The sequence below is a fragment of the Monodon monoceros genome, unplaced genomic scaffold, assembly GCF_005190385.1.
Source record: "Monodon monoceros isolate NGI ecotype Baffin Bay Population unplaced genomic scaffold, NGI_Narwhal_1 Super_Scaffold_5, whole genome shotgun sequence".
NCBI classification, from domain to species: domain Eukaryota; kingdom Metazoa; phylum Chordata; class Mammalia; order Artiodactyla; family Monodontidae; genus Monodon; species Monodon monoceros.
In genome coordinates this window covers 104258452-104281550 of record NW_021703782.1, presented here as the reverse complement: position 1 = coordinate 104281550, position 23099 = coordinate 104258452, and the positions used below count along the sequence as shown (strand labels likewise).

The following is a 23099-nucleotide window of genomic DNA, read 5'->3' as shown; positions in this document are numbered from 1 at the left end:
TGCATTTGTCCTGACATCCTGTGTGACGGACAGAGAGGATAACTCCTGATCTCATCACCGAATTCCGTACAGCCATCCAACCTCTCCCTGAGTTCTGCCGACGCCCACACCTTTACTCACTAAGTCTTCAGGAGTTTAAAGACGCTCACCTGGAAGCTGATCCCCTGTGACTACCGTCATAAGTCAGCCAGGCTGGAGCCTGGGAGCTGGGCCACGCGGGAGAGCAGGAGAACCTAGGCAGTGGGGCCAGCAGGACGGGAGCTGCGACCAGGAGCTCAGGAGAGGGTCGCACAGGGTCTGGAATGGCTCAGTGACCTCAGCAGAGGCTGGCACCTTAGGAGGCCCAATCTAGAGAACGAAGCTTCAAAGCAGATGGCACTGAGGTGACTGTCAGTTCAAATAAGAGGCCTATTGTGGGCAGGGTCCGGGAAGCTGGGACAGGGGAAGAAGACGCCTACACTTCAGTCCCAAGGTGTGAAATGGTCTGTTTGCGCTGCCCACTGCCACCACAGGGCTGATGGAAGGCCACAGCAAGGGGACATCCAGGTGCCCAGAGCTCCACACCCCACCCCCACCCCCGACAAAGGTCTCCGTCTCTGACACGAGACCAGCAGTAGCCTTGTCTACTGATGGAGAGGAGGTTCCTTGAAGCATCTGGAGTATTCCCTTTCCTGGTTGGGAAAGAATCTGAGAAGGGGCGGGAGGGAGGTGCTGTGGAATAATTACAGTCATAATCAACACATCTGTAGCACCTTCCACGTACCAGGCATGGTTCTAATCTTCACTACAAACCACTGCCATTCCCATTTAACAGAAAAGGAAGCTGAGGCCCAGAAAGGTGAAGCCGCTTGCCTAAGGTCACTCAGCTTCAAGTGAGGGGCTGTGTGCTCACCTCTTCACCGTTCTGCCCAGCAACTGCCAATAGGAGCCACACCGCTCTTGGCAGTGCCCTGCGGACTGGGGCGGGGGGGGGTCATTGCCAGTCAAGGATCAAAGGCCTCACTCTGATGCGGTCCCAGAGATGAGGGGCCGGGGATCATCTGAGACTGAAACAACACTGAGACCTGATAAACCGTGAGCCACTCTGGGTGTGTGTGTCCTTCCAACTTCAGTTGGCAAAGGCAGGGAAATGGTCCACAGCCAGAAGGAGCGTCCTCCAGGCCAGGGCTGGGAGCTTAGGGTCTGGATGGGCTTGAATCTCAGCCCTCCCGCTTACTGGCAGTGTAACTGTGGGCAAATCACTCTCTCAAACCTGTTTCTCCACCTGTAAAATAAAGATACTTATTTTATGAGGCTCGAAACAAGGCTTGAACGTAGGAACTCAGCAACGCTGGCAGCTGTGCTGTATCTGTAAAATAGAGATAGTAGTAGTAACAGTACAAATCCTAAAGGTTTTCTTGGCAAGGATTTGTTGGGATTAAATAACAAAATGCATGGAAAGGGCTTACTCCAGAGTCTTGTACACAGTAAGTGCTAGAAGAAGGCTAGGTATTATTAAAATAAATGAATGCAATCCATTTTAATAAAAGCAAAAACAACTTCAGCTCCCTAAATGTGTTTAAAGAATTTCCCTTAATTATATCATTTTCCCCTCTCAGCTGACAGTCTATTATTGCGACACAGGGAGAGAGAGAGATAGAAAAAGGAACAAAGGGCTAATCCGATATAAGCTGCTCCTAGGCAGGAGTGTTCGGTAAACCTGACGACTTCATTCACCCCAGAGAAAACCTCTGAAGAAGTGCTAAGAGCAGATGAAGAGCTGGGATTAAGCGTCTTCCCTTTGTTTCCAGCATTTCTCTGGCTAGGCCTTCAGAAAGGACCACAGTCACGCTGCCTGCCAGGAAGGGAATTACGATGGGGAAATGGAGGCATATTTCTGCTTAAAAACTAGACAAAGAAGGTAAACGTGCAGGGAGAAAGGTGTCAGAAAGTTGGTTTTTCTCTAACTGTCCGTGTCTGGGAAGTTTATAGTCAAGACAGCGTTTGGATGGAATTTCTCTGAAGTCTGGAGTCAGCAAGTACACATTTGCTAGTAACACCTCAGGTATCCCAACCCGAAAAACACACAGGCTCCTTCCCACACAACCCCAGCCCTGGGAGGTGGGTGTTACCAATGCTACCTTAGATACTAGACAGTGGTTGACACAGAGGAAACTTCCAAAAAGTATTAGCTGAACTACAGTTACATTTGAATCACTGATGTTGTTATTGCAATTACTGATGTCGAGAGACGTGGGCATTTAGATCCAGAAACACGTGGTGCCGAGCCTGGCATCACCGGGCTAGCCAGCAGGAGAGGCTGGGCCTGCACCCGGCTCTTCCCACTGCCTCTCAGCTGCCTCACCCGAGGATTTAAGAGGGGGACGTGGCCCATTAAACCAACGCCGCCTACACTCCGCCGTGCCTAAAAACCGAAGCGAGACTGAAGGCACGGCAGGGGCGTGGCCACCTTTTAAGAGCACTGAAGTATCTATCACCTAATAATATTTTTATTTTGCACGATGACAAAACTGGAAGAAGTCGTAACTTTCTCCTGCCGGTGGAGCACAGGAAAAGCAGAAATGAAAGCCTGGAGCGGAAGGCTGCCAGCCCACCAGCACTTTTCCTCCAAAGACACCAAAGGCACGTTGGAAGATTTTATGGAAGTCGCCAGCTCACTCTGCCAAGTGCGTCCTTCCTTCCTGCCCTCAAGCCAGCATCCTGTCACCTTCCCGAGAAGGGTTCATGGGCTGCCTGCCACGGAAAGCTGCCAACGTCTAAGTGACGATGCGTGACAGTGGGCCTCGGTTTCCAGGGGATGCCAAGCCCAGCCCTGCCAGAGCCTTTACTGCAAGTTTCTCTGGCCTGAGGAAGATGTTTTCGCTGAGTACTCAGAGCGCTCTGACTGCTGAGAAGTAAAATCTCACAAATAAAATCATACAAGGGAGCGCGGGGCCAAGATGAGCCAGTGTGTCCTGAGCGACAATCCTCATCCAACCTTTGGGCTCCGACTCTGATCACAGCCCTGCAGGGGAGGCGAGTATGGAGGGAAGTGACATTCCCGCACTGCCTCCTGATTTGTAACATACTCTTCTACATCCTGGATCCTCTCAGCAATCCTGGGAAGCTAGTGGGCGGTTACTGTATTATTTTCCAGGGGTGAATAACTAGCGTTGAGTGACTTGCCCAGGGTAACATAACGCAGGGCCCTTGCACAGCTCCAGGCAGGAACCATTCACACGCGTTGTGCAGTGTGGCCATTCACAGTGCCTCTGTGTGATGGCCCCACGTGCTTCTGACCCCAAATGCCCCGTCAGTCACATGCTGAACCTTCTTCCCCATGCTTCCCTCGAAGAGGGAACACGGGGCCTGGCACACGGCAGCGCTGTCTGCTGAATGAACAGGGAAGTAAACAGTCGTTCTGGTCTCTTTGCCTTTAATTACAACCGCATGGATTCAAAAAGGATTGAAGACAGCCTCCATCGCCTCTTCTAAACATAGCCTCTGCTGCCTCAGAGTGCTCCCAGGTGAGATCGCTGCAACACAAAGCAGTGTGGGAGGAGACCAGCAGCCCCGACTGGAAGGGACGCAGACAAGCTTCACGAAGAGGTAGTGTAGGAGCAGGGCTTCAAGGATGGGTCAGCAGAGAAAAGGAGAAGAGACGATGGGGCCACCTGGGCCATGGGACCGGCAGCGGCAGATGCACAGAAAGACACAAAGATGAGGACACAGGGAGCGACCCTGGCTGCTGGGCACAGAGGAAGGGACGCCGGACAGGTGGAGACTGGCCACTGACAGCCCCAACGCCAGGCAGGTGAGGTATGAAAGAACGCAAGGTCTGATCTGAGAGGCTGTGCTTTGGGGACATGAGTCTGCCACCTGGGCAACTGGACTGAGGACTGATAAGCCAGGTCCAGGAAGTGCGAGGCACCAACACCTGGTACCTGCCGGGCCCGAGCCCAGCCAGCCCCGTAAGTGGGGACACAGGAGAACAACAGAGGACCACGCCTGATGCTCAGGTCCAGAAGATGCGCCGGGGGAACTGGACATGGCTCTGGACCTCATCTGTCGTAAGATGACCCAGAGCCCAGCCAAGGGGTTTCAGGGTCTCTCTCCGCAAAATCCTAGCAGAGGCACTTGCAGAGCGGAGCACCTCGAGTTCCCAAGTGCCCTGCGTGTCTGCCCGCACACACCGTTCATTAACTTCAGTGACCACGGTGGCTGTATGAAAGCACGTCCAATTAGCCAGGCCTACATGAATATTTGCACTCTTGAATCTTTTGCATTTCGAAAGGGTTAAAGCTTATTATTAGCATATAATTTACAGTCCTTTCTCCCAGGAAAGGAATAATGCACAGTAAATGCCACATTCATTTTAATAATACATGTTACAGTCTGTGCCCAACATCTGCACAAAGGTAAAGGAGACAGATTTTTTTGACGTGTCCCACTCTGCCATCTAAACACAGGCTTTTTGTTTCTTAAGTGACGGAAGGTTTAATCAAGAAAGCAGGCAATTCATCAATCGAAACAAGGCAGTGTGTGAGCGCCTGACAGCACACACATGGTTGTGTACAGAGCAAACCTGGCCACCTGTCACCCGCACCTTTACGTCAGGATGTGCAGATACACTATGCAATAAAGTGCCCACCCACTCCCATTCATTTCTGCTTTTTCTTATTCTATTTTCCTTTGTTGTCAGGGCAGGAATAGATGGATAGACAAGGGACGCAATGGCTGTTAGAGGGGATGATAAAAATTTATATGTCTTTAAAATGACTTATTTCCTCCTTGATCTGAGCACCGTTATTATAAATATTTTTCCACTTCATTGAGGAATTTTCCCCATATGCTATAATCTGGGGCTGCATCAAACTGATGTTCCTCCCACGGATCCCTGCCACCCTCCCACGTGCTCACCCCCCACCTCTCCAACCAGTCCTAGGTGAGTCTGAAAATCCTCATCGGAGGATAAAGGAAAGGAGGGGTCTGAAGTTCAAGGCCACAAAAGCCGCGTGAACGTGTCCATTAATGACAGAGGCCACAGGGGTACCTGCGAACGCAGAGGGCGATTCACATTACTCCGGGGCTCCCACTAGAAGCTGGCGGCCCTTCCCCTCCCTTGAGGTTGTCAACCCAATCGCAGGCTGACACTCACCCACATGCATGGGAAAAGGAGAAACACACGCACACGCACACACACTCCACACGCAAACTCTGCAGCATAAACGTGACATGTGGAGCAGCTGTCTGTTAGAACACCTTACACAGAAAAGAACAGCATTTCTCACACACCCTGTTGTTTTAGTCCTTTGGTCTTCATTTTCTGACCCAGCAGTGCTTTATGATCATTACAGTATTAAGTTTATTTCCGATATTCCAGGTGAGCTTTTTTTTTCCTAATTAAAAGACAGAAATAATGTAATCACCAGAAATGAAAGGAAAATATGTTTGCAGCTGTTTGGTATGCTGCAGATGGGTTTTTAAATGATCACACTGTGAAATATACAGATTTTCTTTCATAATAAGATGAAGGGCTGATGGCAGAAATTTTATCCAGTTGGATGAAATATATAAATCATGAATTTCATAATACTGATAATTAAATGTCCATCTTCCAATTTAAATGAGGACTAGATTAAAACTGCATGGAGAAGGCTGATATTCAGAAATCATTAATTATTTTTAATTGCTTTGCGCTTTCCCGGTCTGATGTCAGAGTTACACGGCTCGTACGGGGTTCTGTGTTTCAGATAAAATTCTCCTTCTCTCTGCACAAGTGTCGTGGCTAAACTGCTGGCCGATGGACTCAAGCTCGTCCACTCTCACACGCTTCCTGATGTCAAACATCTTGAAAAGGGACTGGTTTTTAAGAGGCAACAGCTGTGCAGGGCAATAAGCTGGCTTTTCCAGCAATCAAAAAACAAAAGCAAAAACAAAAACAGAAACAAAAAAACCCTGAAGAAAACAGAAAAACTAAAGGCAAGGTGACCACAGCCCCTGTCTGCCGGGTTGGTTCCAGGTTCCGGCTTTGTCCTGATGCAACTCTGTGACCCTTTCACTCTCAAAAGTGACGAAGTGGAAAATAAATCATATGGTCAGCCTGGTGCTGACGGACAGATGAAGATGTCAGGCGCTAAAAGGTGCTTCCCTGCACCACGAGGCCTCAGCGCATTTCTGCATGTGGCTCATCCTGAAACTGTGGGCTGAGGTGGAGATTTTTGGTTTTATTACATGCTGGTTTTAACATGCATCTGCTTTACTGTACTAATTTATACGACTGTGTCAATTTTTTTCAAAACGGAGAAAAACAAGTTCTTTGGTAAAAATTCTTTACATGGCGCTATAAATCAGTTTATAACCACCACAAAAACAAGACTCTTACAGCGTAGTGTCCCATACCTACTGTCACCTGTTCCTTAAGTAAAACCTGCCACGTGGCTGACAAGACATTCCTAGGTTGGAAAAAGCAATCCTGGTGCCTCTGGGCTGAGCTGCTTGTTACAGGGACCCTCGGCACAGGTGGCCCTCAGGTTGGACAGGACGTTGGGGATCTCCTCTTTCCTGACGTCCCCCGAGGTCCCCAGCCTCTAAGGCACATGACACCCAGCACAAGAGCATTTCTTAAGAAACATCTCACTCAACTTCCAAACATTTTAGGGGTTCAAACATGAGTGGATCTGCCTCACGTGGGCATACAGTCTGTCCTTATCAAGCTCACGGAAAAGCGGCCGTTCCCAGCACCTTACAGGGCCCTCTGTACGAAGAAAAATTCATAAAAGGAATAGTTAGGCTCTCCTCGAACAACCAGCTTATTTTTACGTTGTCCGTAAGGAAACTGTTGATTCAGAACCAAATCCAGAATCTCCGCTTCATGCAAAGCTTCACCCACAGCTGCACCCTACTTTGCTATCCTGTACTTTCATTCCCTCTTACTGTTCCCCTTCCGTTCTCACTTTGTTAACATGCATTTTTGCAGCTACCTTAAATCTTTCTGGAATAGGTGGAAGAGAAATGAGCAAACGGTCAGACACCTAAACATCTAAAAAAATTATAAGGAAAAAAAAAAGGGAGGATACCATCATCTGGGACTAAAGGAGAAGATGTTCAGGAGAGAGAAGATATTCTTTAAAAGAAAACTAACAGCCACTAAAAGTTCTGACAAGGAAACTTAGGAACTGGGGCTTTGGGACAGAATCTAGAGAAATCAACATGGCCCGGCAGCAAGTCCTCCCAGGAGAAGATCTTAAGGGCATGTAACTGAGGGAGACACACCGATAAGAACATCACCAGGAAAGAATGAGCCCATGAGCTGCCATTTATCACAAGTAAGGACAATTTAAACAGTGGTTTGCCAACCCTACTATATGCAGGTTACAGAGTGAGACAAACCAGGTGCCCACCATTTTATTTCATCTACTCTTTCAAAGAAAACCATCCTCAAACCCTAAGGAGTGAATAACATGGTGATGGGGAATTTGAGAGGCAAGAAAGGTGAGCAGCCTGGTGCTTTCAAGCTCAGTCGGTGTCTGCGGGGCCACTTGGCGCAAAAGATAAGTCAGTGGTCTCTGAGGAACATCAGTGGACAGGAGGTTCCAGGAGACTGAACAACAGAAAAAAATCATGTCCTCAAAAAGGGATAATAAGATAGTTATTGATCTGTGGCCTGGAAGTGATATCCACTAGAATTTGAAAGCGTATGATGGGTCAGAAGACTTGCGAGCACTCAGAAAAGACGGCGATCACTGGAATCTGCAAGGCTTCCCAAGAGCGTGACAAGTTAACATCGGTCCTATGTTGTTTCTTCTTACGAGTGCAATATGTGCGATCACAGAAAAAGGAGACACCGCAAAGAAACAGAAAGAAGAGCAGGAAAATCCAGTGAAAACCACTATAAACACCTCGGCATGTGCCTTCCCAGACCTTTAGATATATTTCTTAAAATGAGATCACACTGCACATCCTGGCTGTCACTTAACAGCATTCATGCACATCTTTTAATCTAAATCAGAACTGTTTCTGATGCTTGAAAAGTTAAGGCCACTGTATGGATGTTTCATAATTTAACCACTTGCCTTTATTTTAGACATTTATGATATCCACCCCCCCCACCCCTTTTTTGGGTATTATATTTAAAAAGCAGCAGTGCTCGCCCTTGTGGATAAATCTTTTTTGCACATCTGTATTTTCCAGAAGAAATTCCTGGAAGAGGAAGTGTGAGGATCAAAGGTGTGCTTCATGGCCATTTTGATGAGGGTACAAGATGGCAGAGAAGGGAATAAGCTTCTCAGGATTTCAGCACCATGTTCCTCACCCCAATCCTGTGGGCAAGAGAGAACTACCCACTGGCTGGACAGTGCAGAACAGTCGGCATGCAACGCTGACGGGACGCGTGGTACCCCAGATGGCCGGAGGGATATGAACATACAGTAAGACAGCCCCGCTGAACATGGGAGCACCGCGCAGAGATGGGCTGGGCTGCTCAGAGATGGTGGCCCAGACACTGTAGGGTTGGAGCAGCAAATCAGGACGATCACCTGCCCCAGAGGTCATAGAGGGTACTCCCAGGCAAGGCAGACACTAGGCTAAATGCTTTCCTTCCTCCCCCCTTCCTTCCACAACCATTTCACGAGCACCTCTGTGTGCTGGGGACAGAGCTACATGCTGTGCCCACCGGTCTCTCAGCAGCTCTGAGCAGTGTCTCTCCCTCTGCAGGCAGGACAGGGATGAACTGTCTCAGTGAAAGGTACAGAAGAAATATATTAACAGATATGCCCTTGGGAAAACACTTAAAAGTACATATTACTTTAATAACCATACGTATAAATTAAATGTAGGCTGCTCTTCAAACTTCTAATAACATTGTTTGGAAACCTACTTATCTTAGGAAGGGACCACAAGCAAGGGGAGCAGTAATCAAATAGTTTTAGGAACGAACCAGAGCAGACCAGGAGTTCGCACCAAAGGCTCAGTGCCTGACGTCCGCTGCGAACGTGTGCCAGAGCTGCTTGGGAAGGAGAACAGTTTGGTGATTCGTACCATTACCAGCAGAGCGCCAGACATCATGGCTTTGGGCACTGTGCACGGGCTGGGGGCTGGGGCACATGCTGCCTTGACTGTTTTTGGAGTGAACCACTGAAACCTTAACTTCGCAATACCAAACTGAGACATGCCACTCAGTGCCAAATACTGTTGGAATGGGGGACGGGGGGGGGGGGGGGGGCGTGGTCTCTGCTCCCTTTTAGCCAGAATGGCTCGCAGGCAGGCTGCCGCTGGGCAGGCTTCCCAGCTGCACGCACCACGGCTGCCAGTGTTGAGTTTGCCGGCCTTACGGAGCCCGCGGGTCCCGCAGGGCACGCCTGGCAGCATCACAACAAAGCAGTCCTGGACCCTGGCTTTGGTGCTGCCACCACCGAGGAGGCCCGAGCTGCCTGCTGCCCTGGGCCACAGCCTCGACTACCTCTGTTTGGAAGATAAAATCCAATTGACTGCCACTTACGCAAACGTAACAGGAAGTTTCTGAATGGCTTCCCCTGCGTCTTGAGACTGTTACCTCGGTATTGCTAAACTAACAGCTGAAATGAACCCAGACAACACCTCATCAAAGCCGCGGGGCGAGGAAGCAGTGGCCCAGAGGCAGACAGGAACATTCCTGCCAAACCAGAGGAGATTTCACTCTGTGGGCCCTTCTCTGCAGAAACGTCAACAGCTGGGAAAGCCATCAGCGAATCCAGGTACAGTGGGGGCAGCCGAACCCCGTGGCTGGAAAAAGATTTGCGAGCTGGAGGGGAAAAAAGTCATCTGCTGTGATTGAGCTCTCCTTATGTGCATTCGGAACGGGGCCGCCCTGCTGGATTTCACAGACCTATTTTGCACCACTCTGCCACTAGGCATCTGGGGAAATATTCAGCTTTTCTACAAAATAGGTCATCTTTCCACACTTGTTATGCTCCTTGTCGACTCTGCTGAAATAGCCAGTGCACAAAAGAAATTCTCCCTGGAGATGCTTCTCTTCGACCACACGTTCCCGCTGCCCTGGGGAGCTTGGCTCCTGGAGAAAAGCCAGGATGAGGGCTTTGAGAACATCCCCGTCCTTCCCCTTCCCCTTCCCCAGCAGGAGTGCCACCCAGAAACAGAACGACTGGCCTTTGCTTATACTTCCAAACCTATTAGGGCGTGATCATAACAAGAAAAACTAATACTGACACGAATTATACCATTGTTCTATTTCATCTGTTTAGTAACCTGAAGTTGCAATTTTTAGAAAAAAGATTACCTTTCAAATAACCGACTCATTATGGTACATGAATGAATGCCATGTTCCCGTGTTCAAAACATCACTCACCATTAAGGGTATGTGCTGGTAAGTGGCACCGACTTGCCATTTCCCCCTTATATACAAACGCCCCCCAGCTGGAGGCCCCGTATAATCAGAGTCAAGTTTGTGGGTCTCCTCAGCTCTTAGCAAGTCACCTGCCCCGCCAGGCACCTAATGAATCTCAATTCTGTAATAAGGCTTGTTAAGTTTTTTGAAAAAGGAAACCAGGACTGACCAAGTTCCTGCCAAGGTAACACTATCCACTTCAGGGCCGAGTTCAGAAATCACAGACTCATACGATGGGGCCGGGAGTGGGGGAGACGCCAGCACAGCCGCTGGTCACAGACCTGGCTTTGAGAAGTGAGAGATGAGGACAGACGTGGATACGGAGGGCAGGCGGCACCAGGCCTCAGGTCTGCGGGGTCCCCAGTCCCCGCGGGGAACCTGCCCTGGATCTGGCAGGTGAACGATGTGGTGACTATTCTCTGGAAACCTCCCTTCGAGCTTGTGAAATCCACGCATTGTTTTTCATCATTAGTTTCAAAATATGCTGAGGATCTGGCCCTTCACTAAGCGCTACGGCGACACAGAGGAAAGGGAAGGCCTGGTCCCTGCAGGGAACAGGCCCCCTGCAGGGGTAAAAAGAGAGGTAAGACACACAGATGCCGTTAGCAGCCAGGAAGCACGTAGAGGGAGGCGGTGCCTGGGACACAGGCGCGCTAGCTGGCCCTTCGCAGCGGCCGCACATACCTGATATGGCATACAGATTGGAGTGCTGGTACCCATAGTCAGCCCGAGTGCTGTTCCTGCCTCGGAAGGTAGCAGGGAGCGTGAGAGAGATGTGCCTGAGAAAGACAGAGGAGAAAAAGGAGGTTACAGGGTGCACGGAGCAGTCCCCAAGGCTCAGAAAGCACAGGCGCCACCAACAGCCCACAGAGCCCGGGAAGCGGGTAGTCCTGGGGACCTCCGCCTTCTCAAGCAGGACTTGAGCTGCCCCACCAGCTCCAGTCCCCCTAGGAACTCAGAAGTTTCCAGACATCAGTGGCCACTTTTTTCCATACAGGGAAGGACATCCAAGAGGAAGAAAGGGTTTCCCAAGCCTTAAGTGACGTGGCAGGTGCCCCGAGGAAGTGGGTGATTTAATGTTGATCTCTACCCACTGGGCAAAGTGCACCAGTGGGACCAGGATGCTCAGCTCTGAGCGCAGGACTTGGTTTGCCCTGTTGTCTTGGTCCCATTCCCCATCCAGTGGCTTCCACGCCTGTCCCGCGGGGCTGTGGAGGGTCACAGCCCAGGAAGCACTTTGTGAACGAAGGCGTTAGGTGTTATTACCACGTGTGTCCAGGAAACGAACGCCCACTGAGAAGCACAATGGCACGTTCCCCCGAACTGCTGTGTCCGCGTGTCCCCCTCAGGTGGGAGCACACAGTAGGTGCTCAGAAAGTACCTTCCATCGACCCAGCTCATCTTTTATGGCGCAGGCGTTGGCCATTAAGGCCCACGCTGCCCACACATAAGCAGGTATCGATCAAACACATAATCCACTTGTCGTGGTCATCAGCTGCCTTTAGCGAATGCCGGGAAGGAAGGTTACAATGACAGGAAAACCTTTAAAACCCAACAGGTCTGGGGGACAAGAGCAACACAGCTGCCTCTTCGTGGTGTGACTGGGGGTGGGTTTGAAGTAGCTCAGTAGCCTGAGCTCTGGTCACACACAGTCATTTCTAAAACGGAAGAGGGGTGGGTAATGATCACATAAAGAAAGCTCACGTTCTACATGCTGCCCTTTCCACACAACAAACGCGTGACCTCCCAGAATGCCTCTGGGCGGGGCCTGTTCCCACAGGCCCTGGAGGAGCAAACATCTGTGCCACCGGCCGGCTGGCTGGACCAGGGAGTGGGGCCTTGCTGAGTGTGGGTCCTGTGTCCACGGCTCAGTCCTGATGAACTGAGGGTGCAGAGGCGAGCCACCCCCGCAAGGAGCTCTCAGGCTGGGGGGACAACGGGGCAGGAACAAGCCACTGTGCGACAGGACACGTGCTGGGAGGAGAATAAAAACCACGTGCTGAGTGAGCACGAAAGCAGGCGGGTGGGGCTTCCGGGTACACTGCCTCAGAGGAGGTTGCCGGTCTTACAGGAGGAGACAGGAGCGACGGCAGTCAGGGAGAGCTGACTCCGCTGCAGGGTAAGGCTGCCTGCGGGAGACAAAGTCGGGGCCAGACCGAGAGGACACCAAACGCCGCACCAAGGGCTCATCCGCTTGGACGAAGGTTCTCACTCTCCATTCTGCGCGTCACAGCACAGATGCAGGCACTACTGCTAACCATACAGACTCACAGTCCCAGCTCCGGGGAGTCTGGTTCAGTGGGCCTTGGATGCAGCCCAGAAATCTCTCTGACAAGCCCCAGCAGTGCCTCTGAAGACAGGCCGCGTTTGGGAACCCTGGGAGGGAGAGGAGCAGCTGCAGGGGGATTTGACGCAGTTGATCGATGCCTCTGACCACAGCACTTAGTCAATGAAACTGAGCAAACAGAAGAATGAGTTACTGACTGTGGTTGTGGGTGAGCAGAGCTAAGATGGTGACAGGCGACCCTGCAGAGAGGGCTCGCCCTGAGCTGGGCCCCGGCGTCTACAGATCCCAGGGTTCTCTCGTGGCCCCGCACATCGCCCCCGCAAGGCAGGTACAGGGCCCGGTGCAAAACCATTGGGGGACCTGTCAAATGTCATTAAGAATTTCAAGATGGCGACAGCGGAGGCGGAGCGTTAAACCAAGCGCGGGGCCCTCCTGAGCACGGGGCCCTGTGCGATGCACTGGCCGCACACCCGAGAAGCTGGCCGGGGGCAGGTGTCGGCACTGCACCCACTGTACACGGAGGGCTTTTCCAGGAGCTGGGAAAGAACTCACACCCCGAGACTGCTGTGCCCCGAGAGCCCTAAGAAGGTGCATCCCACCTAACTAAGGACACGGAACATCTGCACGGTGCGGCAGCCGCTCCAGGAAGCTCGCAGAGGAGGTGGCGTGTTGGCTGAACCTCGGACGACAGGTGCACCTGGGTGACTGCACAGAGGGCCTCCTCCTTGGATGAGAAGACAGGGTCAGCCCAGCCATTCAGCTGTCAGAGATGGTTGAGCAAGCCGTGGCCCACATCAACCCAGATGGGTGGGGGAGGGGGGACTTGGGGCGGCAGGACAGGCAAGGTCCCTGCTTTTGCAGAGCTCACCCTGCAGCGGGGGACACAAACACGTCCATGAAGTTACAGGAGCAACGGCTGACGCAGGGCAAGCAGGAAGACTGTCCGCACTCCCCCGAGGAAGTGCTGTTCCGGTGGGGAACTGGGGGTGGGCAGGGTTGGCGGGGTGAGGCAGGGAGGGGCTCTGGGGCATCTCCTAAGCAGCAGGAGGTCTGGCTGAGGGGGGACCTGGAAGGAGGCCGGGGTGGTCAGGGCCTGAAGGCTAGGGAGAGGGTAGGGGACCAGGCTGAAGAGAGCTTCGGGGGCCACGGCACCCAGGACCCCACACAAGCTCTAACTTTATCCTGAAGGGTTTTTAAGCAGAGAAGTGACGAGATCCAACTTACAATTTTAAAAGATGACCTGCTTGAGGGAAAGTGAGGGAAAAAACCGAGATGCCACGGTAGATGGGAACAGAGCAGCCAATCACAATGAGGACTGTCATGGAACTGCAAGCACTTACGCAGCACCTACTGCATGCAGACTCAACAATTCCCGTCAATATCGCCTGCTGTGACCCTCTAAGTGAACAGTTTTGGGGTAATTCTGCGGCCCACGGAACTTAAGTGTATGCTAGAGAATCAAGCTGCCCCGTTCCTCAGCTGCCCTGTCCACAGGGACTTCCTGGCCGAAGCCTGCCTCTCTGGGGCAGCAGGTTTTGCCTGGCTGACCCCACTCTGCAACTCCTCCTTCCCTGGCCTAGTTCCTTCTGTCTCACAGCAGCCCCTCCTGGCTCCCCCCCAACCTTGTGAGGGTTGCTGTTGGCAAGGGCTCTGGTTTAGTGTGTTCTCTCACTCCACACACTTTCCCTGGGCGACCTAACCCACATCTGTGCCCTGGTTTTAGCCGTCCTCACACACCAGCCCGCCTCTCCAGACTCTTGTCACTGCTTACCCCTCCCTCCACCAGGAAGAGTGAAGGTCCTGTACGTCTCTGAATCTGCCACGTTTTTTTCCTGCCTCAGCCTGATTCTTCAGCCACCCCACTCCCTCCTCCTAGAATCCCCATTTCCCCCCTTACCTCCTCTTCAAACTCCCCTTCGTCCTTCAAGACTCCACCTAAGCATCCTCATTTGGTAAAACCCTCGCTGGGCTTGTCCCAGGCTAGATTGGGTGTCTGTGCGTCCTTTCTCACTCCCGTTATCCCAAGACACCTTCTCAAGAGCAGGACCAGATCAGATCAAGTTGGTACCCCATTTTCTAGGACAATTTCTTCCCCAGAGTAGACAATCATTGAACAAATGGCCGTTGAACAAATCGAGTGTTGAACCTACGGCATTAAAACCCCTGGATCTTTTTGGATATGAACTGCTGCTGCCTCTACTATTGCATTTTCGCCTGTGTGTTTGCTGAGTTAGACTCAGGGGGTCTCTGGGAGACCCATGACACCACACATCCCACTCCCCTCTGCTACAGAGGAAAACAGGTATGACGTAAGAAGTCAGTGGTGGCAGCAACCAGGAATTTACAAGGGAAAAAACCGAAAAAGTTTCTGATCACATACGATAGACAATGTGGGGCTGATGCGGTAAACGGGAAATTAAAAGAGATTTCAAGTTGCAGGCCTGACTCTTTTACAGACCAATTGCTCAATAGGAATCACTCAAATTGAAATCAGGTTACCAAAAACTCCAGCTCTGGTGGCTGACGGTGAGGGGGACGGGGCAGCATTAAGATCAGACAGTGGGACGGCCCCCGGCCAGAGAGGGCCGTGGGGAGAGGGGTCCCTGCACCACAAACAGCTGCTGCTTTCGCATTTTCACGTCTGTCGTTCCTGGACATACGGAGGAAGGGACGTGGGGACAGGAGAACGAAAAGGCACTCCGAGGCCTCCCGTTAATGAGAGTGGACAGTTTGGGCCGAGGAGACAGATCACCTGTAGTTAAATCAAACCAAAAAGTCCCCTGCTGAAGGAGAAGTGGCCCAGGGGCGCTCAACCTCCTATCAGCCTGAAAGTGAGGACGGACAGGAACGGCCGTGCAGTCAGCCGAGCCTCAGAGCGAAATGAGATTCTAATTCCTCAGCATCTGGTGGGGACCCACCTGCCAGGTGCTGGGCTGGGTTCCTTCACGTATGTCACCTTGTCTAATCCTCTCAGCAACCTTTTTAGGCAGGAACAATCACTTTCAGTTAACAGAACAGGAAACTGAGGCCCTCCGAGACGAAGCTGACAGAAGCGAGCTAGAATTCATGAACAGGTCAGTCCACGTGTCCTCTGGAGGTTACCATCCTCATCTAAAAGTTGCCCTGATGGATCATCTTTACCATCAGGTATGCAGAGTGAGATCACTCAACCAGGAATCTGGGGTCCACCCTGAGATGCCCGGGGAAACCAAATGATGCCAGGGACTCAACCTGTCTGCCACTTACTAGCTCAGTGACCCTCACAGGTCACAGTCCCTCTAATATGGGAGAAGGGGGGCTTCCCTGGTGGCGCAGTGGTTGAGAGTCCGCCTGCCGAGGCAGGGGACACGGGTTCGTGCCCCGGTCCGGGAGGATCCCACATGCCGCAGAGCGGCTGGGCCCGTGAGCCATGGCCGCTGAGCCTCCGCGTCCGGAGCCTGTGCTCCGCAGCGGGAGAGGCTACAACAGTGAGAGACCCGCGTACCGGAAAAAAAAAAAAAAATACCCTTCTAATATGGGAGAAGGGAAAAGCTACAGGCAGATTTGGACACCCAGTGGAGGCAGTGCTGGTGTAGTGGTGAAGAGTACCGAGCCCAGAGTCCACCCGACAGGTTCAAATCCCAGGGCCACCAGCAGGGGCTGGGTGCCCTTCAGCAAGGGGGTGTTGCCTCCCAGTGCACAGACGCAGGCAGAGCTGACAGCACAGCACCAGGACGTGCCAAGCACGTGGCAGTACGATTCCTGTTCTGCTTCTTCCCCTTCCTGCCCTCCCTTGCACTGTTTTAAGCCCCGCTCGCGAGGGCCTCAGTGCAGGACCACTATGAAACGCCTGTACCTTCCCTCTGCATTAGAATGAAACCTGAGCTGCCCCACAGCTGGAGGTCCTGCCAGTTCTGGCCCATCCCTCCTCTCTGACCTGGGCTTGTCTGTGGTCCCTGCATTCACACCCTCCAACCTCACCAGCTGCTTTTGGTCCCCTCCTTCCCTCACTCGCATTCCCTCTTTGGGGCCTCTGCACTTGCTGTTCCTGCTTCCGTCAGGCACCCCTCGGGAAGCACCCCGCCTCTCTCTGGTGGCGCTCCCCCTCGACACTCACTTCCCTTTCTGCTGAGCCCTTCCCGCTTAACAGGACTGTCGATTTGTTTATGTGTCACTAGGACACGATCTCCGTGACACTTTCTCTTTCCACCGTATCCTTAGTGCCTACAACAGTGCCCTGCACACAGTGGGCATTTAAAAATTATTAGGGAGAACCCTAGAAGATTACCTAATGCTGTTGAATGAACCAATGAATCCACTTCTGACCTGCAATTAGAGATCATTTGGGGAAACTTATAGGAATTCCTTCGTGATGGCATTGCTTATAAAGCCAAAAAATGGAATCAAATTCAGTATCAAATAATAGGGGACTGCTTAAAAAATTACAGTACAGCCATCTGATAAAATATTTTACAGTCATTTAAAATATTTTAGAGACTACTTACTTAATAGCCTGAGCCCATGCCCATTACCATAGCGCCTACTGAGAAAAAATATAAAACCCTTATTTTTACACTTGGAATTATAATCAGTTAATCCAACACTCTTTGGCTTACTGCCCATAACCTGATGATCTAATAAGATTAAAGGGATGCCCCACTCATGGCACTGGGTGTTGCTGGAGGAGGAAAGAAGGAAGAAGCCAGGCACTTCAGAAGAACATGGGCGCTACACACTCAGCTTTTCTGAAGCACTTAAGCCAGGGGAGTTACAAGAACGAGTCTCAAACAAAGCTGAGACGGCATCAAACAAAGCTGAGAGCAAGTCCATGACCATGATGCTGGCTGGGACCCCCCCAGACGGCAATTTCAGTGGAGTCATTTCAATGGGCCCCAAAGTTGTTGATCACTCTGTGATCCCTCTAGATCACTCTGTTGATCTAGAAGAGTGTATTTTAGATTTTAAGAGAGTTCATAAAGATCACCAGCAGGCCAAGGAGAAGTAAACCCAAGAACTCAGGAAACTGGCTCTACCTGGGGTGGCACCTAGAGATGAAGACCCTCTGGTACCATCCCCAGTAGGTCCTGGACCACTGGAACAGGGGACTGACCATTAGAGGCCAGCAATTTCTGCCACTTGACTCCAATGATGGATCATGATTCCAAAATCTGTTTGGCAACTAGAGAATTCCAACTAGGACAGCCCCTGAATCCTAGGGGAGCTTTACCAAGCTTTCCTCCCTGTCCTCCACCCCCAGAATGGCCCAGAGAAGACAGGGCACACCCTGCAAGCCATCACGTCTCTCTGCACAGGCCCTGGCTGTTCCGTAATAAATAGGTCAGCATCGCACGTGCTGCCAACCACAGCTCCGGCTAAATAGAGGCTGAGGGAAATTCCGTTTTTTTCCCCCAAGTCAGTCTTTGGCGCCTTATTCAATTAACATGGCCACTAAGCCGCAGACAGCTCCATACAAAAGCCCTTCAGTTATAGAATACATTTTATTATGTGACAGTAGTTGCCAGCACGATTTATTTCCTTTGATGGGATTCTGCTTTTTCCTTGTTAATTTAAATCTGTATTTTCTAGTGCTGATTCCAGGTCTGTGTGAATTTTTAAAATGCTACCATTAATCTTCCGAACCCAGTGGCCACAGGTAATGAAGATGGCTCTGCCCAGGCAGCCGCGATGCCGGCTCTCCTCTCAAACTGTTGGAGGGCAGCGCTGAGGGGCCCATGGCTGGTACGGCAGCGGTGGACTCATGGTTAGAGACAGATGTCACTTCTATCTTCCACCCCCGCGTGCGCGCGCACACACACACGCACACACACACTTGCAACCAACAAATTTTGTGGTGTTAAATCACAATTCCCATTCTGTTTTCTGCCTATATCAAAACCCCCTTCTGCGTGCGGAAGCAGTTTTCCACGTGTGCTCCAGGGACCTCCAGGGGTTCCTCGGACTCTCTCAGGGAGTCCACGAGGTCACCACTACTTTCATAATAACACCAAGACATCACTTGCCTTTTCCCCTCTCATCCTCTCACGAGCAGACAGAAGAAACTTCCAGAAGATTATGAGGATGTCATCACTCTGACGTCTGCTTAGGTAGTCTCGTGTTTCACATTTTTCTCAGTTTTAATTTTTAGTAAGGGAAATATAGATAAACATAACCCACATCAACAAAAGCTCTTTTGAATCCTCATTTTTTTTTTTTTTTCTCCAGCAGGATGGAATCCTCAAGTTTTAAGACTATTAAAGTCCTAGACCCAAAAGTTTGAAAGCCACTCTTCTAGGACAGTGTGTTAAATGTAACTCTGTGGAGGCAGGTGTGTGGCTGTGCTACCTCTGGGTCAGGATGCTCCTTAGACACAAGGGCCCTCTGAGCCAGAATGACAGACTACTCTAGATATTTAAACAGTATATCACCCAAATAATGAGAAATAACATTTGTTTACTCACTTTCACTGGTATAAAGAATCATTAGTTGAAAATATTTAAAAGACTGAAAAAAATTCAAACTAGGAGGATGAAATGATACATGTCCTAAAAAGACATCAGGACTATATGACTTGTAGGGCCAGACGTGGCTCTAGCCAGACTCCAGTCACCAAGTGTCTACAAAAACTAATGAGAACAGAGAAAGGTAATGATGGTTCAGAAGATTACCACCAAACAATGAGCGCCCAAGGGAGAGGAGGGGAGGGGAAGGAGCAACTCATACATCCTGCCCTTTGGCCAACACCCAGTCTAGAAATATATATCCTCACGAGGGCCTGTAAAAAATGTCACACAACAAGATAAAAAGAACATATTACCTCTGGGAAAAAAATGTACTGTAGGATGCAGAAAAAGCTATCTGCATTAGAAATAATGCGGAAATAAAATCCCCCAAACTGAATCAGCAGTATCGTGGATAAGCCCCACACTAGTTTCCAGAATGCAGAGAAGGAAAGAACACAGAGGTGACAATGTGCAGGAAAAATATGATAAATATGGAGAACTAAGACCAATCTAAAAATTCTAGGTGTTAAAGAGAAATCAGAACAATTAAAAGAGAAGTAACAAACAGTTTAAAGCTTGCCTGATTAAAAACCAACTAAACAACAAACAAAATATAGAAGCCAATAGGGCTTCCACCATTCCAAGCAAAATCAATAGAGACTCACAGCAAAATAAATCCCGATTTCAAGACTACCTAATTTCAAGACTTAGTGTAAAGCTACAGTAATCAAGACAGTGTGGTACTGGCATAAACACAGACATGTAGATCAACAGAACAGACAGACAGTCCAAAAAAAGACTCACACATGTATGATCAATTGATTTTCAACAAAGGTGCCAAGACAATTAAACTGGGAAACAGTAATCTTTTCAACAAATGGTGCTAGAACAACTGGATAGCCACACACAAAAAAGAGAACCTTGACGCTTACCTCACACCACATACATATATAGAATAACCCAAGAGATTCACAGAACTATTCTAGGAAAGAGGAAAAGGAAAGGGTAAATTGTTAAGTCCAGGCCCTGGGGTTTGATACTTTTTATTTAAACACATCTTGATTGACCAGGCATAGCATGACCTCTTCTCAGAGAAAAGACAGGAGAAAATCTTTGTGACCTTAGGTTTGTCGAGGACTTTTTAAATAGGACACAAAAAAAACTCTTCCAGAAAAAAAAAAATTGATATATTGGACTTCACCAACATTTAAAACTCTTGTTATTCAGAAGATGCTGTTACAAAAATGGAAAGGCAAACCACAGACCCGAAGAAAATATCTGCGAACACATATCTTACTTATAACTAGGATATACCCAGAACTTACAACCTAATAGAAGACTAACAAGCCAATTTTAAAAAGACCATATGGGGCTTCCCTGGTGGCGCAGTGGTTGAGAGTCTGCCTGCCGAGGCAGGGGACACGGGTTCGTGCCCCGGTCAGGGAAGATCCCACATGCCGCGGAGCGGCTGGGCCCGTGAGCCATGGCTGCTGAGCCTGAGCGTCCAGAGCCTGTGCTCCGCAACGGGAGAGGCCACAACAGTGAGAGGCCCGCGTACCGCAAAAATAAATAAATAAATAAAATTTAAAAGACCATATGATTTGAACAGACACTTCACTAAAGAAAATATACAAATGGTAAATCAGCACATGAAAAAAATGTTCAACATCACTACTCATTAGGGAAATGCAGATTAAAACCACAATGAGATATTACTAAGTGCTCCTACATTACTGAGGAGCAATTGGAACTCTTATGCACTGTTCGTAGGAATATAAAATGGTACAACCACTTCAGAAAACAGTCTGTAGTTTCTTAAAAAGTTCAACATACCCTATGGTACAAGACAGCCATTACACTTGTAGATTTTTACCCAAGAGAAACAAAAGCATATAATTTGTATACAAATGTACCGAGCAGCTTTATATGTAAAAAGTAAAAAACTAAACACAAGCCAAATGTCCAGTATCAAGTGACTGGATAAACATATTGTGGTCTAGCCATACAATGGATACTAGTCAGCAATCAAAAAGGAACTAGTGATACATGCAAAATGGATAATCTCAAGATAACGATGCTAAGTAAAATAAGAAAGATAAAAAAGAGTACATATGGTATGATTCCGTTTGTATAAGATTCTAGAAAATGCAAACTAACCTATAGGGTTAGAAAGCAGATCTGTGATTGCCTGAGGAGAGAGGATGTATTACAGAGGAGCACAGAGAAACTTCTGGGGGGGTTGTGTGGATATATTCATGATCTTGATTTTGGTGATGGTGTCACGGGTGTATACCTACCTATGTCAAAGCTCATCAAATTATACTTTAAATATGTGCATTTATTGCACATCGAGTATACTTTGGTAAAGCTGAAAAGACTTTCCTGATCTTAAAAAAAAAAAAAAAGACCTAATAAAGAAGCCAACGGGGTTCACAGTATTCCAGAAAAGGCAATGAATCCCACGATGAATCCTGGCAAGTACTAACGGTGATTTCAGACCTTTCTTCCGTCATACTACATGCTGAAGGCTGGGGAGCCACAGAGTTAGGAAGGGAAAGAAAGCTGAATGCATGAAAAATTTCTGAATCCCTAGGTGTCTTTCACATGTGAAGGCAACAACAAAAAAGATCCCGTCCCCTTCCCTGAAAGAAATACATTAAAACATGCTCCAGGTGATTCAAAATTAAGACCTAAGAATAGGGAAGTAATGAGACAAGAGGACTGGCGTTTATTCTTTCCCTCTGGAAACCTAGCCTGAGGAAGCAATCTGAAACATGAGAAATGACTTATTTAAGATAAAAACAGTAAAATAATGTTCGCTGACATTTTCGCAGGACTTGCCCTTCATATGCATCATGTAATCCCACCCGGATCCTATAACGAGGCACTGAGATCATCTCTATTGGACAGAAGGTCTCAGAAAGGTTCAGCAGCTTGCCTGAGGGGGCAGAGCATGGATCTGAACCCTGATGAGGCAAATTACAAAATTCAGCTCTGAGTCATGACTCTCTCCTCAAACACGGGAAATAACATTATAAGGTGTCTGATTCAGAATATTTTACAGACATGAAATGATGTTTACAGGTTTTCTCAGTGGAACTGGGGGAGGGTGCTTATGACATGATGCTGAGTGAGGAACTCGGGCGTAGACTGTGTTGAAGACAGTGATCTCGGCTGCAGGAAGAGGCAGAAACCCGATCCTTGGCGTGGCGTTTGTAAGAGCAAGGAGTCGGGAAAGTGTGCAGGCAACGCTAGCAGGACAGACCAAGGAAAAGGAACGAGTGAGACATTTTTATATCAACACGGTCAGATCTTGAAGACGTGGCTGTACGGTCAAAACAAAAGGGAATAAAACAAAAACCAAGTTGCAGAACGACATATATGTAAGCCACCGCACAAACAATATATTCCTACGGGTACGCATACACATATGTCCCAGGACAAAAAGGACCTGGTAGCTTAGAGCAGTGATGGCCCTGGGCTACTGGCAGGACTGGGATGCAGGACGGTGTCTGTGGTGTGGACAATACAAGTCTCTGAGGTCAGGGTGTGGATTGTTTTCCCCCTGCTTTTTATATATTTTTATAGGTTAATTTTTTCAACGAGAAATTATTTTTCTTTTTATCAGAGAAAAAAGATGGCAAACATTAGGAGAAGAATTCTAGAAGAGCAAAGGTATAAAAACGTCCTGCACGGCACTTGGTGCTACAGGAACATCTTGTTTTCCAGCTAATGTGGCTGCTGGTGGACAAGGACCAGAGGTAATGTGCAAAAGAAAGTGACGGAATGCGGGGAGGAATGGAGGAGCAATAGGCAAAAGCCACAATAACTGAGTGAAGGTGGGCAGGGGGGGAAGAGCACAGCAAATGGCTAAATGAAACCCTACTTCATTCCTGCAAAACACCACTGGGAAGAAGTCATCTGTGACACACAGCTTCTGTGCCAGGTGTAAGGACATGCTTAATGAATG

The 23099-nt window shown here is 49.3% G+C and overlaps 1 protein-coding gene across 3 annotated transcripts in view; it reads right to left on the bottom strand.

Annotated features, from left to right (window-relative positions):
- MVB12B (multivesicular body subunit 12B) overlaps positions 1 to 23099 on the bottom strand; it is a 183038-nt gene that overhangs the window by 70266 nt on the left and 89673 nt on the right. For 2 of the 3 annotated variants that reach the window (XM_029201582.1, XM_029201581.1), the window contains exon 7: positions 11048 to 11142. In XM_029201582.1, coding sequence (XP_029057415.1) covers positions 11048 to 11142 — 95 coding nt within the window. Of the gene's footprint in view, positions 1 to 9292; positions 11143 to 23099 lie in introns of those variants that run through there. The other variant, XM_029201580.1, reaches the window with a different exon arrangement.